The 13,475-nt window shown below is 42.0% G+C and overlaps 1 protein-coding gene across 3 annotated transcripts in view; it reads right to left on the bottom strand.

The window, feature by feature from the left end:
* The window catches only part of Atp8a1 (ATPase phospholipid transporting 8A1), a 208,311-nt gene that overhangs the window by 8,460 nt on the left and 186,376 nt on the right, over positions 1–13,475 (bottom strand). For all 3 annotated transcript variants that reach the window (XM_057771254.1, XM_057771256.1, XM_057771255.1), the window contains 2 exons: positions 3,249–3,337; positions 2,490–2,582 (listed from right to left, as the gene is read on the bottom strand). In XM_057771254.1, the coding sequence (XP_057627237.1) occupies positions 2,490–2,582; positions 3,249–3,337 (182 nt within the window). The remainder of the gene's footprint in view (positions 1–2,489; positions 2,583–3,248; positions 3,338–13,475) is intronic.

The following is a 13,475-nucleotide window of genomic DNA, read 5'->3' on the forward strand; positions in this document are numbered from 1 at the left end:
AGATCCGCCTGCCTCTGCCTCCTGAGTGCTGGGATTAAAGGTGTGTGCCACCACTGCCCGGCTCCAGTAACTACTATTTAAACACTGTTGCTTTATATTTCCTACTCCATTACAATGTTGTAACTTAGGTATTTAGTGGAGGTGAACGAAAAGATACTGAGTTTAAATATAGTATTTCTTTTAGAAACACTAAAATATGTTATTGGCTAAAACTCATATACAGTCAAGGAATGTGTTATTTTAAAGGAATCCTGGTCACCTTTGATGGGTGGTAAAGTGGCAAGAGTTGGTTTGGCATGGTGGTTGCTTTTTTTTTTTTTTTTTTTTTTTTTTTAAAATCATCTTGACATAACCCTAGACATATCCAAGAAGAGCAAATCTCAGTTGAGGAACCGCTCCAGTGGACTGGCCTGCGGGCAAGTCTGTGGGGATATTTTCTTGATAGCTAATTAATGTGGGAGATCTCAGCCCACTGTGGGTTATAGGCCTGAGCTGGCGGGCCTGGACTGTGTAGGAAAAGCAGCTGAACAAGTCAGAGAAAGCCAATCAGTAAGTAGCATTCCTCCATGGTCTTTGTGTTCAATTTTCTGTTGCCAGGTCCAGCCCTGGCTTCCCTATGTGATAGATGGTAACCTGTAACCTGAAATAAACACTTTCTGCTACAAGCTGCTTTGGGGCAGTTTTTTTTTTATCACACAGCTGGCAAACTATTTTGATTGGCTCACTGTAGGAAATGCCCAGGAAGTTAACAAGCATTTAACCATGAAAGGGTTAATGTGCACAGATTAGGATCTCCTCCATCTCTCTCACCCTGGTGATGAGTAGGCTGAATAAAGCTTCTTCTTTAAAAAACAATTTGTAGGTTTTATTGAAAATAAAATTAGTGTGTGCTTGTGTGTGTGCGTGTTGTGTTGTACTTTTGGTGAACGTCATTTATTAGTGTAGTTGTGTACATGTGTGCACGAACGCAGAGGGCACTGATGGTGAGTCTTTTTTGGATCATCCTCTACCTTTACTTCTGACACAGGATCTGTCAGTGAGCCAGAAGCTCATTGCTGGGCAAGTGTCTGACTCCACGGATGAGCTTCGGGGATCTGCCGGTCTCTTGCCCTCACAGGGTTGTGGTGACAGGCATGCTCGACCATCCTGGGTTTTTATGTGGGTTCTAGAATTCTGAATTCAGGCCCTTGAGATTCCACAGCATCTCCCTAGCCCCAGAACGGCTTTTCTATATCCTTCTTTATTTTCACAGAGTATGGGCTTTCATACTGACATCAAGACTGGAGTAAAAACTGGGACACAGAATTTCATTGGTTGGTTCTCAGACAATACTGAAACTGCTTTCCATTAAGAAAAGAATACTGAGAAGTTGGGAGCGATCCTCACCATGGTCCTCCATGACCAAATCATCCGACACCCCGTATGTGCTAATTTCTCCTATATGCTGAGACCAAGGGACAAACAGTGGAGATGTACAAACTGGTGACGTCTGATATGAAGATCCTGAGCCCAGACTTGTTAAGGACCAGCTCTGTTGGCTGATGATCACAGTTGAATATCAAACCGGAGCCTCATTATTTACCTGCACATAATATACATGGCTTCACATATACTCCAGTGACATCCAAGAGTCTCTGTCCCCAGTGAGGCCACAGTCTCTATAATCCCTATCGCACCCCCTTTTTTGGGGTGTGCCTACTCAGGCACCTGTGAAGGGCATGAGATCACTGGTTGTCTGGGTATTGCCACTCTCCCCCTTCTTCTGTACATACAGGGTCTCTCATTGAATTTGGAAATAGGCTGACTGACTCCGATAACCCCAACAAGCTTCGGCCTCCACCCCTCCAAAGTGCTGGGGTTATGGGCATGGATGACCACACCCAGCTTTTTATGTGGTGCTGGAGACTTGAACTCAGGTCCTAATGCTCACATAGTGAACTCTCTTCTCCCCTAAGCCATCTTCCAGCGCTTGCCTCTGGTGTCTGAATTCACATTTTCTTGCTATGGTGTTTTGATAAATGTTAAGATGTTATGTGCAAATGTTTGGTTTCAAAGGACAGCATTCCTGTCCTGTTGTGGTCCTCGCTATAGCTCATTGACTCTCCTTCAGCCACTTCTCAGCAGGAAGCCACCATGCTCTCCCTAACCACCAGCTAAGGCTGGCCCGGAACTTATGATCAGCTGCTTCAGCCCCCTAAATGCTGTGATTACAGGCTTATGTCATCCCGTTCCCGTTATTTCAATCGGGCATATGAGCCCCATTTTATTGATGAAAAAATTGAGCATTAAGAAACTCATCTAAGACAGCTCACTGCTTAGCAACGGCAGACCTGGTTTGAATCCGTACTCCCGGATTCTAGAACCTGTAAGTGACACCACCAGTACCAAGTTAAATGATAAATGCAAGTCTCACAACTTATTTCTAGCCACTAGTAAGAGAAAAATGTAAAACTTCTCTCATGAAAGAACATATTCAATTTGCCTTTTACCTTTTTCCAAGTACGACCGCCCCAGGGTCTTGAGATTTCGCCTCGAGCTCCTGAACTTCATCCACTAAGGTTTTGAAAGCCGTCCTCTTGATACTGCAGGGGAAAAGATTTGCATGGCAATTCTCCTGCGAAGACTTCACAGATGTGGACATGTGGCTGACTGTGAGCCCTTGGCAAGCACGGCAGTAACCAGGGGTGAGCAGAACTTCAACAAACCGAAAAAGCTAGGGCACTTTTGTTTAGTAATATAGGGACAGGAGTCATAGAAACTAATTGAGATCTACAATACTAAAATAGTTACTGAATAAATATATCATTAACTTTAGTAACTATGTTGTAGGGTAAGACAGCATTTTAAAACATAACAATTATGAAAAATAGTTTTTGTTCCTTTCATAGTTTATATATGTTTAGAATCAGAGAAGCAAGAAATTTCCTTTCATAGCTCCCCAGAAACATGTTCAGAGCTAAAAACCTCTTTTTATTTTCTATTTTGTGGTCTTGCAGGGAGTTTCTAAAGGCATGTGCCCTGATACAATCTTCTCCAATCCAACAATGCGCACGTGGAAGTAACCACTTTATTTCTCATTTGGCCCTTTCAGCTCATTTAGTTGTCTTATTGAATCACGTCTTTCTTCTTTAAAATAAATAAAGTCCCTGGCTCCTGTTTTGCAGATTTTGCATGTCTGAGAATGACAGAAACGTCAGGGGTGCTGTGCATACACAGTTTTGTGTCTACAGCCATATATGAGCACTTACACTTTGCAGAGCACATCCAGAAGCAAGGACGCCACAGGGATGGAGAGCAAGCCCATCCAAAAGACTCCGGAGCTGAAGAGCATGGCTGCCTGTGGAGGACATCACCAGTTGACACTTCCGTTCCTCAAGGGTATACCATTCACACTTAGTTTCTTAAGATAATTTAAGTAAGGTAATTTAAATATCAATTTATAATGGGAAAAACGACACTCCAAGCTCAAACATAAGGTATTTGGAGTTAAAAGCCATATTTATCATGCATTTACACCCCAGCTTTTCCTCTCAAGTAGCTGATCACACATCAAATCTTTTCACACATACATGATTTTGCAAAATTATTGTGCTCAATGACATAAAGTGTAAATTTTGGCCTTTTGTAACGGGGCATCATTATCAATCTTCCTGAGAAAATATATTCAAGATTTAAGTGAAATAATATGGCATATAAAATAATTCATATCTAGAAACAAAATCCAATAATTCTAGCACATGAAAATGAACTTTACACTTATCGTACTGCAGGACATTACAATCATCCAGAAACATTATGACTATGGTATAATCAAATTAAGTTATCTATGAAAGTAACAACTTGATAATTTTGCGCAACTGAATAGACATAATCTTAATTTTGTTCAATGAGTCACATAAATTTTAATCGGTATATATCTATGATTGTTAAAGTCAAACCAAATATCTAGTATGTGGAATTCAAATAAAGGTATACTAAGACTAACTTTCAATTATTCCATTGTATTAAATTTCCAATTGAGTATCAGGGTCCTTCAGACTATAAACAAATTAGTTCTGCGATTTTTAAAAAGTAATAAATTCTATTAGCTGTTTGTGATTAAAGTAAGTATCACTGTCATAGAATTAGATCACCAAGAGTGTAAAAAGACCAGTTTTGTACAATAACATACATTTTGGCTTCCCTTTGAGTTGATTTGTTCTCAAGGTCAAGCCTGCAGTACCTACTTGGTTCCCAAATATACTATGCTAATTCCAGTACACAGTGGTCAGCTAGCCCCTGCACAGTCACACCCTTCTGCAAATCAAACAGAAAGGGTTCTGTTTTCAAAATCTTCAATTCAGGAATTGTTTCAGGAATTAAAAAGGATCTAGAGTTTAATTCTGGGTAGACTCACAATCACGCATAGCTGTAGTCAATCCCTTCTCATCATAGAGGAAGATAGAATTTTAAAGTATGTACGGACCCAGTATTCGTTCTGACTCTCAAAGGGGCACCGGAAAGGACCCCCATGCTTTCCCTGTATGAACACACAGACTACCGAGATAGGCTGCCACTCAAGCACACTGAGTTTTTTCATTTTCTTTTTGGCAATAAAATTAAAATAAAAACATGCCATCATAAGAAAAAATCTCAGAAAATAGAATTTGTCACACGGGTTCTGAGGAACAGCACCCATATCCCAGACACCAACAAGTGAAAAATGTCCCCATAAAAGTCACTTGATTTAATAAGCAAAACATGATCTGGGACATGCTTGCTGACATCCTCAATAGTGAAAACCAACCGTAACTGTGTAAGAGGAAATGTCTATCAACTCACGGGTCTTTGTTGCCATTCAAGGCCGCTTTCTAGCAAGGTAACAGCTGTTAGAAAACAAAACAACAAAACCAACAAAACAAAAATTGCTTGCATATCTTCTGCTTTCTGGGGAAAAGGGTAAGGTGAGTGCTACGTATATCACGGAAAACATGTCTTCCTGGCTTACTTTTAATGTATTTTAACATTGAGGGCAAGAGAAGAAAGACTCCCTCTTGCCTTTGGCAAACCTTGTATTAACCTCGAGCTAAACGTCTCCCTGGACAAGAAAAACTGGATCCTGCAGGCTGCTAATTCTGCCCATTGTCATGCTAATGACCAAGGGGACAGCTACAGCCCACTATTCAGCTACCGCCTTGGCCTTTACAAATGAACAACATGAATTGAGGGGAAAAACTTTTTCTGAGTCATATCTGAAAGCCTGTCAGATTTTTTTTTCCTTTTGCAGCGTTAATCCAAACCTAAGAGATTTAAAGCCGACGTTCCCGTTTAAGACAGAGAGTCTCTTTGTATTTTTTTTTTTTTGGATGAAGAGGAGGGGAAAAAATGAAATCCCACAGAGGTATTTCCTTCCTTTCTGTACAAGAAAGCTCCCCTCCCTCGGTGGAAGCCAGTTTGTCTCTAACTTTTCACATCTCCCCCCTCTCAGGCAGGTCAGCTGGGAAAAGGCAAGCCCCGTGCAGACAATGGTGCTTATGGGGACGTCTGCTAGGGGTTGTTGGTCGGGGCTGCCTCTGAGAGCGGTTTGCAAATGGTCCTGAACGTGGGAGATTGGGGGGCAGTGCCAAGTGTCCCTTGTTCTCTTCCAGGTCCTGTGAAACCAAATAGAATCTGCCACAAAAGCGGCTCCCAGAGGGGCTTGTGGGGGGGGGGTCTGTGCACATAGGGCTGTGTGGTTGGTACACTGCAGGCTTGCCTGTGCTCGGCCTGGGGAACAAGCAACTGCTTGTCTCTGCAGAGGTCACAGGCTCCAGATGGGACCATTAGGGCTTCAAAATAAAGCAGGCCTACCTCTAATGGAAAACACAATCCGGCAGGGGAAGTGCTCTGAAATTTTCATGTAAATGCAGAAGAATATTTGAGAAGACAACAAGCGCATTTGGAGGTGCAGGACCAGGACCAGGACCGCTTATCTCTGACCCACAGTGAGGACACCAACAGAAGTTCTTCACAGTCAACGTTACAAAATGGAAAACTCACATTTGCTGCTTTTAGCTGCACAGTTCTTATTGTCTCTGACTTGGCCACTAGAAGGGCTGGTAAGGCTTGCTTGCTCTTCCAGAGTTTTTAAAACAAAAGCACCTTTGAGAGCCCTTGGGCCCCAACCAGAGCAGGTTTGGTGCTCTGCAGCCTTTGGCTTGGTCGGCCAGTGCCCACAGCAGCCACAAGACTCCAGGGGGAGTGACTTTTTGGTCCGATTCCTCAGCTGTCAACATGGCTGCATTCATTATTATTGATATGTTCTCCTATTTTTATCTTAACTTTTGGAATTCTTTAGAGGAGTCTCATCTCTTCTCCTTTCTAGTGGTCTGTCCCATGAACTTTAAGGAAGGGAATTTTTTTTTTAAATCAAGTTCAGTGAAAAGCAATCTATAAATTTTATGTTTTTGATCAATACATACATTCATACATACATATGCCAAAATATAGTATAAGTCAACATAAATTGACCATTAATAAATCTCAGCCTTAAAGATTTGCTAACAGGAGGGGGGCTTGGTTAAGTATATCAGTCACAGAAATTTGCTTACAGGAAATGGAGAAAATAGAAATTATTATATTATATATTAACTTTATAGGTGTATTACTAAGAAAAGACTTTTGCTATGTAGCCCAGGCTGGCTTTGATCTTACAAATGATCTGCTTTTGCCTCCTGAGTGCTTGGGTTACAGGCACATGTCACCAACCCTGGCTGAAACCTCTGGCAGAAAAACAGTCCTGTGGTCCTGTCTTCCTCCCTTCCTCTCTTTATCCTTTTGTTTCATTCCTTTTTTGTAAGAGAAAATAATGTAAGTTCAAAGGAGCGACAAGTTAACACTAGCAACAATTTTAAAAACTCCGGACAAATAGGCCTGGGAACAGTCCTCGGAGGATAGACCATCCATGCGCTGTGTGTGAGGCCTGGGTTCAATCCACAGCACTCCAGCAAAACAATCAAAACCAAGAAGTGGCATTGTCTAGATAGGGCTTTACATGGGATTTCTATATTTAAAAATAGTGGGGAAAGAACTCTCCAAAATGAATAAATTCCCAGAAACGCAGGACTTCCACAGGCTCGGGATGTGAGTGGAGAGGTGGAGCACGCTGGAGAACGAGTCTCAAATGCGTGCGATTCTGGGCTTCTATCTGGGCATAAGGAGAGCCCGCTCGTCTCCTACACATCGATTGCAACAGACAGGCAAGGCCAGAAACAGTGTTCTCAAAAGCCATAGCATCCGTCAGTGACAGTCATTCTCTGCAGTCATCAACAGATGCACTAAATTAAATCAGATAAAAAAAAAAAAAGCGCCACCAGTCGTGGCGTGTGGAGAGCTGCTGTTCAGCAGACACCTGTACCAATCCATAGATCTCCTGAAACGTACTAGCCTGTGGGAAAGGGATGGGGCCACAAACACTCCTGTCAACTTGACAGTTCAGTTTCTGCACTGTGTGTCAATCTGCACCCAGCTTCTGTGGAGGGATTACCATCTCACGAATCTGGTGATCACCAGTCCCTACAGGGTCCCAGGGTGCCAGGTGTGGTGAGGTGACTGCAGCCTCTCAGAGGCAAGGGCAGGACAGTCTAAGGAAGGCCTGGAAGAGATGGAGTAAAGAGCCCACTGAGCTGCACAGAGCAGCTTGTTATGAATGCACTGGCGGACCTTGGAATGCCTCTCCAAGGCTATGGAACTCAGATATTCGCTGTAAAACAGCAACAGCTAACAGATCAGTCTGAGTAAATGCATGTCCACATGAGGAACCTATTATGTAAGCTCTTTAAGATCCTGCCCACAGAACGCAATGAGTAGAAAATGGATTGTTTGGAAGGGCCTTGAGTAAAGAGAAAGATAAGTGCCACTATTGCACCTTTAGGGACATCTTGCCATGCTGGTCATTGTTGTGTTTCATGGGTATCACTGCTAGGTAGGATACTGGCTGCTTTTCTCCCTTGGCAGCTCGTATAGGGCCTCCTGGTATTAAGAAAGCTAGTTCTCAGAGAGTAGGCTTTCAGATTAGATCCAGTTTGGATCTTCCTGCCCTCAAAGTTCATGGCTCTTCAGCAATTAGGACTTATTTTCAGTTTCTGGTGGGAAACCAAGGGCAACAGCAATAGCCTATAATGTTTTGGTAGCCTCAGACTCCCTTGACCAATAACTCACGAAGAGGATTTTTTATGCACTGGTACTGGGTGCTTTGCTATACAACACATGGTTTCTGGGCTGAGCATCATCAGCTCAAGTGGCATAACTTCATTTAAACTATACTCTATCTCTAATACTTGATGCAGGAGGCACAGAGGTCCTTGTGCTCACAGATAAACCTAGGGAACCTGGAGTATGAGCCACATCGGATTGTTCCTACAAAGGAACGGATGCACAACCTGTTATCCACCTGGAAGGCTGGGAGCTGACATGGTTAACAGTCTGGTGACTTTGGTGCTATCTGTGTGACTGAAACCACACCAAACACTTCCCCCGACCCTTATCATGAGCTTATTTTTCTCAGCCAGTCTTAGAACTCAACTTCATGGAAAGGAGCACACGCTCTATACAAAGAGTTCTAATGCAGTCATGTCCCACATTTATTTAGCTTATTTTGCGCTTTATTGTGTACATGGGATTGAGTTAATTATCACCAGGAAGGTTCTTCTTCTTTTTTTTTTTTTTTTTTTTTTTTTTTTTTTTTTAACCAAACTGTGCTGTGCTTAAATATGCTTGTAATAAACTACTTAGGGTCAGACTCAAGATTTTTGAACCAATACAGTCTACTTAATCATGTTGAACTGAATTGCCTTTGCTTCCCTTTTACAATATATATATATACACACACATTTATATATGTATATACACACACACATATATATATAGTAAGATATATGTATATATAGCAAGACATGAATGTACACACAGAATGCTAACATGGCCTTTTCTAGCATGTCTGCCAGCCTTGGTGGTCCTAGACACCCCTGCAACTGTAGCCGGGGTTGGTTAGGTTCATACTCGGAGCTCCATCACTCCATCAGCTCCATGGCACTGAGCACCCTGCAGCTTGCTCTATCATCATCAGGCATTATGCTTATCTATCTATCTATCTATCTATCTATCTATCTATCTATCTATCTATCTATCTATCTATCTATCTATGCCCCCTTCCCCCCATGATAAGCTTCAGGGAAAACCTTTCCTTTTCAGCGCTGTATTCCTACAGCAACTAGAAGAGTGAACCTGTTAAGTGGATAAACTATTCAAAGTCCAGCATATGATACAGACAGCCCATCAGCGTGACTGACATCAGAGGTATATGTGGGCTACTGTTTGTCCCGTCCTTCACCTACTTTTTGATGCTTATTCAATGATTTTAAGCTACTTAAGTTATTAAGAAGTTTTTACTAATAATTTTATTTTTTAAAACGCAAAACATCATTAATTTTCTCTGGTATAAGAAGTACTCAAGGTAAAAATAATAATTGTTTTAATTCTTTGGTCAGGTTTCTTTGGTTTGTTCTTTTCCACACTGAAGGTTATTTTCTTAGGCAAGACTGTAATTTCAGAAAAGACATATTTTTTCCTTAAAAAATTTAAAAATTCCTTAAAAAGTTTATTTTTTTTATCATTTTTGTGTATGTGTGTCTATGTAAGCACACGCCATGTGTGTGTGCAGGTGCCTATAGAGGCCAGAAGAGGGCATCAGATCTCCTGAAGCTGTAGTTATGGATGTTTGTGAACAATCCCAGCTCAGGTCCTCTAGAAGAATAACCAACATTGCTTTCTCCAGCCCCTAACTTGTGACTTTAAAAAATTGTTTTCAATGTATCCATTTATAATTCCCATATACACACACTTACACACATACATACTCTTTCTCTCTCTCTCTCTCTCTCTCTCTCTCTCTCTCTCTCTCTCTCTCTCACACACACACACACACACACACACTCACTCACTCTTACACACACTCACACACACAGACACACTCCTTGATGGTGTGGTGAGTGGAGTCTTTTGTTTTCCTTGTACCTTTGAAGTTTTAGGACTTCTTGCAGGAAAGGCTCAGATTAGAGAAAACGCTACTAGCAAGCCTATCCTGTTTCTTAGGATTTGGTTATAAAATGGTTGATTCAAGAAGTTAACTGCTTTCTGGCTATGCTCAGCCTTCTACACCCAGAGGGGTTTGTGCTGTGAGGGGAAAACTCAAACCCTCAGCTCCCAGCTCTCTTTTTCGGTCGTATGTTGTGGGTTTACTTTTCCTCTCTTCTTGTCCCCATGCATCTGCTAATCTCCTCAGGAAACATCATCTTCGTGAAATAATCATTACAACAACAGCAAAACCCCCAAACTATTTTCATGACCGGCTTCAAATTGCAGGCATTTCTTACTTTTTTCATATGCTATTTCTTGGCACTCCTCTCTTTGCGGCTTCTCCTTTTCTGCCTACAGTAGCAGTCATACAGTTCTTTGGAAGAAGTATTCTGTGTGTGGCCATATTCCAATTTCAATCCCAAGCCACCCAACCTCAGCCCCCCACAGGGTCTTGTCTGCTGTAAATCCTGTTCTCAGTCAGTCAATATTAGTGGCTGCAAGGATCTGGGTCATCAAATCCAAGAGACAAGAATATCCATTGCTACCTTGAACCTGAGATATATGACAAAAACAAAAAAATCAAACAAACAAACAAAAAAATCAAACAAACCAAGATCTTCAAAAGTATGTAAAGTAGGCATCAGTAAACAGCATTTCCACTTCTCTTCTATGGAGAATTCTAGAGGTGATGAGGGGCTGGAGAGCGGTTAAGATGCCCAGTGTGGAAGCAACAGTGCCCTGCAGGAAACTCTCACATGTCCATTGTCTCATGAGTAGATGACGGGAGAGTAAATCAGTAAGGAAGGTGCTCGGAGGAAAAAGAAGGCACTAGCAGGCACTGGCTCAATCAGAAGTCAATTCTATCCCAACAGTAAAGCCCGGCTACACAGCTATGCATACTGGAAGTGGCACGGGAGAGAAGTCTGCAAACTGTGCCTCTGAAATGCTCATCTCTAGGACTACAGTTTCCAGAATAGTAAAAGTAATTAGGAACAGAGTTGTTGTTGCATTTTGGCTTTCCTTATTGTGCTATTTTAAAAATGGAAAGACAACAAAAAATGAGGATGGAGTCAGTAACAAAATATTATTATTATTATGAGAAATGCATATTGAAAGCATTATGCCATTACTTGGGTAAATTGTATAAGGGTGAATTATCTCAATGTTCAATGTTCTTACTATCTAAAAATAGAAATGCCTTTGTCTTAATTAGGGTTTCTATTGCTGTGAAGAGACACCATGACCACAGCAATTCTTATAAAGGAAAACATTTAATCTTGGTGACTCTCTTACAGTTCAGAGGTTTAGTCCAGTATTGTCATGGTGGGGTGCAATACAGCATGCAGATAGACAGGGTGCTGGAGAAGGGTCAGAGAGTTCTTCCATCTTGACTTACAGACAACGGGAAGTGGTCTGACAATCTGAGCGGTATCTTGAGCATAGGAGACCTCAAAGCCTGCCCACACAGTAACACACTTCCTTCAACAAGGCCACATCTCCAAATAGTGCCACTCCCTTTGGGGGGGTGGGGCATTTTCCTTTAAACCACCACAGCCTTAGACCACAGACTCCTGTTCTTCCTTGATCCTGAGATATTCTTTTACATAAAACAGGCATCTAAGTTTCAGCCTAACTGTCCCAGCTTCAAAAACACTCCTGAGCATCCATCCTATCTCATTCCGTTACTCTTCCTCCCATTATACTTTACTTCATAAAATGACTGACACTAACTCATCACGTAGAGGAGTAACTGACACATCAAGTCCCCCTGCTCCCTGCTCTAACGAACATCTGTCACATGCTGCACTCTGTCCGTGCTCAGTTATCTGGGCAGACCACATCTGGCTCACAGCTATGATGTCACTTCTGTGTCATTAGCAAGGAGACCACCTATGGGCAAGGACCAGTTCCGCTCTCTGCTTCCTAAGACAGAGCCTGGACCAAGTTTGACACTTGCTCTGCACGGGAGGAAAAGAAGCTGTGGTTATGAAAAGCAATGCCACATCTCTTCATGGCTCTCAGGAGAGCGGTCCATTTTAAAGTGTGTGCTAAGGTCCTGAGTCCAAATCCTGTTTGGTGTGTTCACACCTCTTCTGCTTGAGCAGTACTAGACAGGCTTCTCTGAACAGGAAGGGCCTGGAAATGGCAACCTACCAGCTGTCTCCCTTACTGTCAAGGGCATGGGTCTGTGATCAAGGGCATGCTTGTCCTTAGCTCACTGATGAACGTCTGCTGGAGTTTAGGCTAGTGGGTCCCTCCAGGCTACTTGACTTAACACAGTAATCTCAGATAAAAACCCTGCCCCACTCAGGAGCCCCAGCCTTACAACCAATAAGTTATTATATTGCTGTCCAGTAATTAAGAGCTGATGGATGGATAAGGACTATTTTAACCAGGAAATTCCTCATCTGAAGTACGATTTATGATGTTGGAAATAGGCAACAGCACAGTTTAGGAAAATCTTATCAGGGTTGCAGTCCATGAATGTCTTTCTTAGGGGGTGACATCGAAAGGCCCAACAAAAATTTTTACTGTTTTTCAGACGGACTTTACAAACCTCAATCAAGAGATCTGAAATTCTGTAAAACACATGCTCTTTCCTTAACTTCAATTTCCTTCAGTAGTTTTATAGGTCCCCGAGGCCAGGGAGAGCAGAAACAGATGGCGCTGGGGGTGGGGGTACTTTACAGTGTATGTCTGCAGAGTGACAATAAATTTAAAAGTTTTCCTTTTTTTCTTTTCTTTTCATTTTTGCAACCTAGCTTCTGGTATTAATCCCGATGTGAAATGACCCTTGATAGAGTTTGATATAGCTACTTTTTCTAATTTTTTTTTGAATCTGGTTTACTAATCATTTTGGCTAAAACATTTTCTTCTGGAAATTCCAAAAACTACCCAGCGCCATCATCTAGACAAGTCTGAAAAGCAGGCTGGTCTATGTTTATATGACACAGCGCTATCCCCAGGGCCTGCCGTACCCCATAAACTGTTGTCCTGGTGTGAAAAAAACACAAGTCAAGTCTGAAGAAAAAAGTCCCCCTTTTAAATCACAACCATATTTGTGAGTGGCAGGGAAAACAGTAACATATTTAGCTTGTCGCTGTTTCCTCTTTATTTTTAAAGATTTCCCTCCAATTGTCTAACTTCATAGAATCCACTTCTACTAATGTCATCATTTCTTTTAAAAATCGTCTTTTAGCAATTTTGGGCACAGAGTTACTAGTTCATCATTATCGTGTGACCATCATTCTGGGGAGGGATGCTGAAGACTGGGTTAGAGCCACAGTGTAAAACTACAAAGGGATGTTCTCACACGGGAACACCCTACCCACGACTAAGAACTACCAACGAGGAGTCAGCGGAGGATGAGCAAGGCTCTG

This window comes from Chionomys nivalis, chromosome 6 (assembly GCF_950005125.1).
Source record: "Chionomys nivalis chromosome 6, mChiNiv1.1, whole genome shotgun sequence".
In the NCBI taxonomy this organism is placed as follows: Eukaryota; Metazoa; Chordata; class Mammalia; order Rodentia; family Cricetidae; genus Chionomys; species Chionomys nivalis.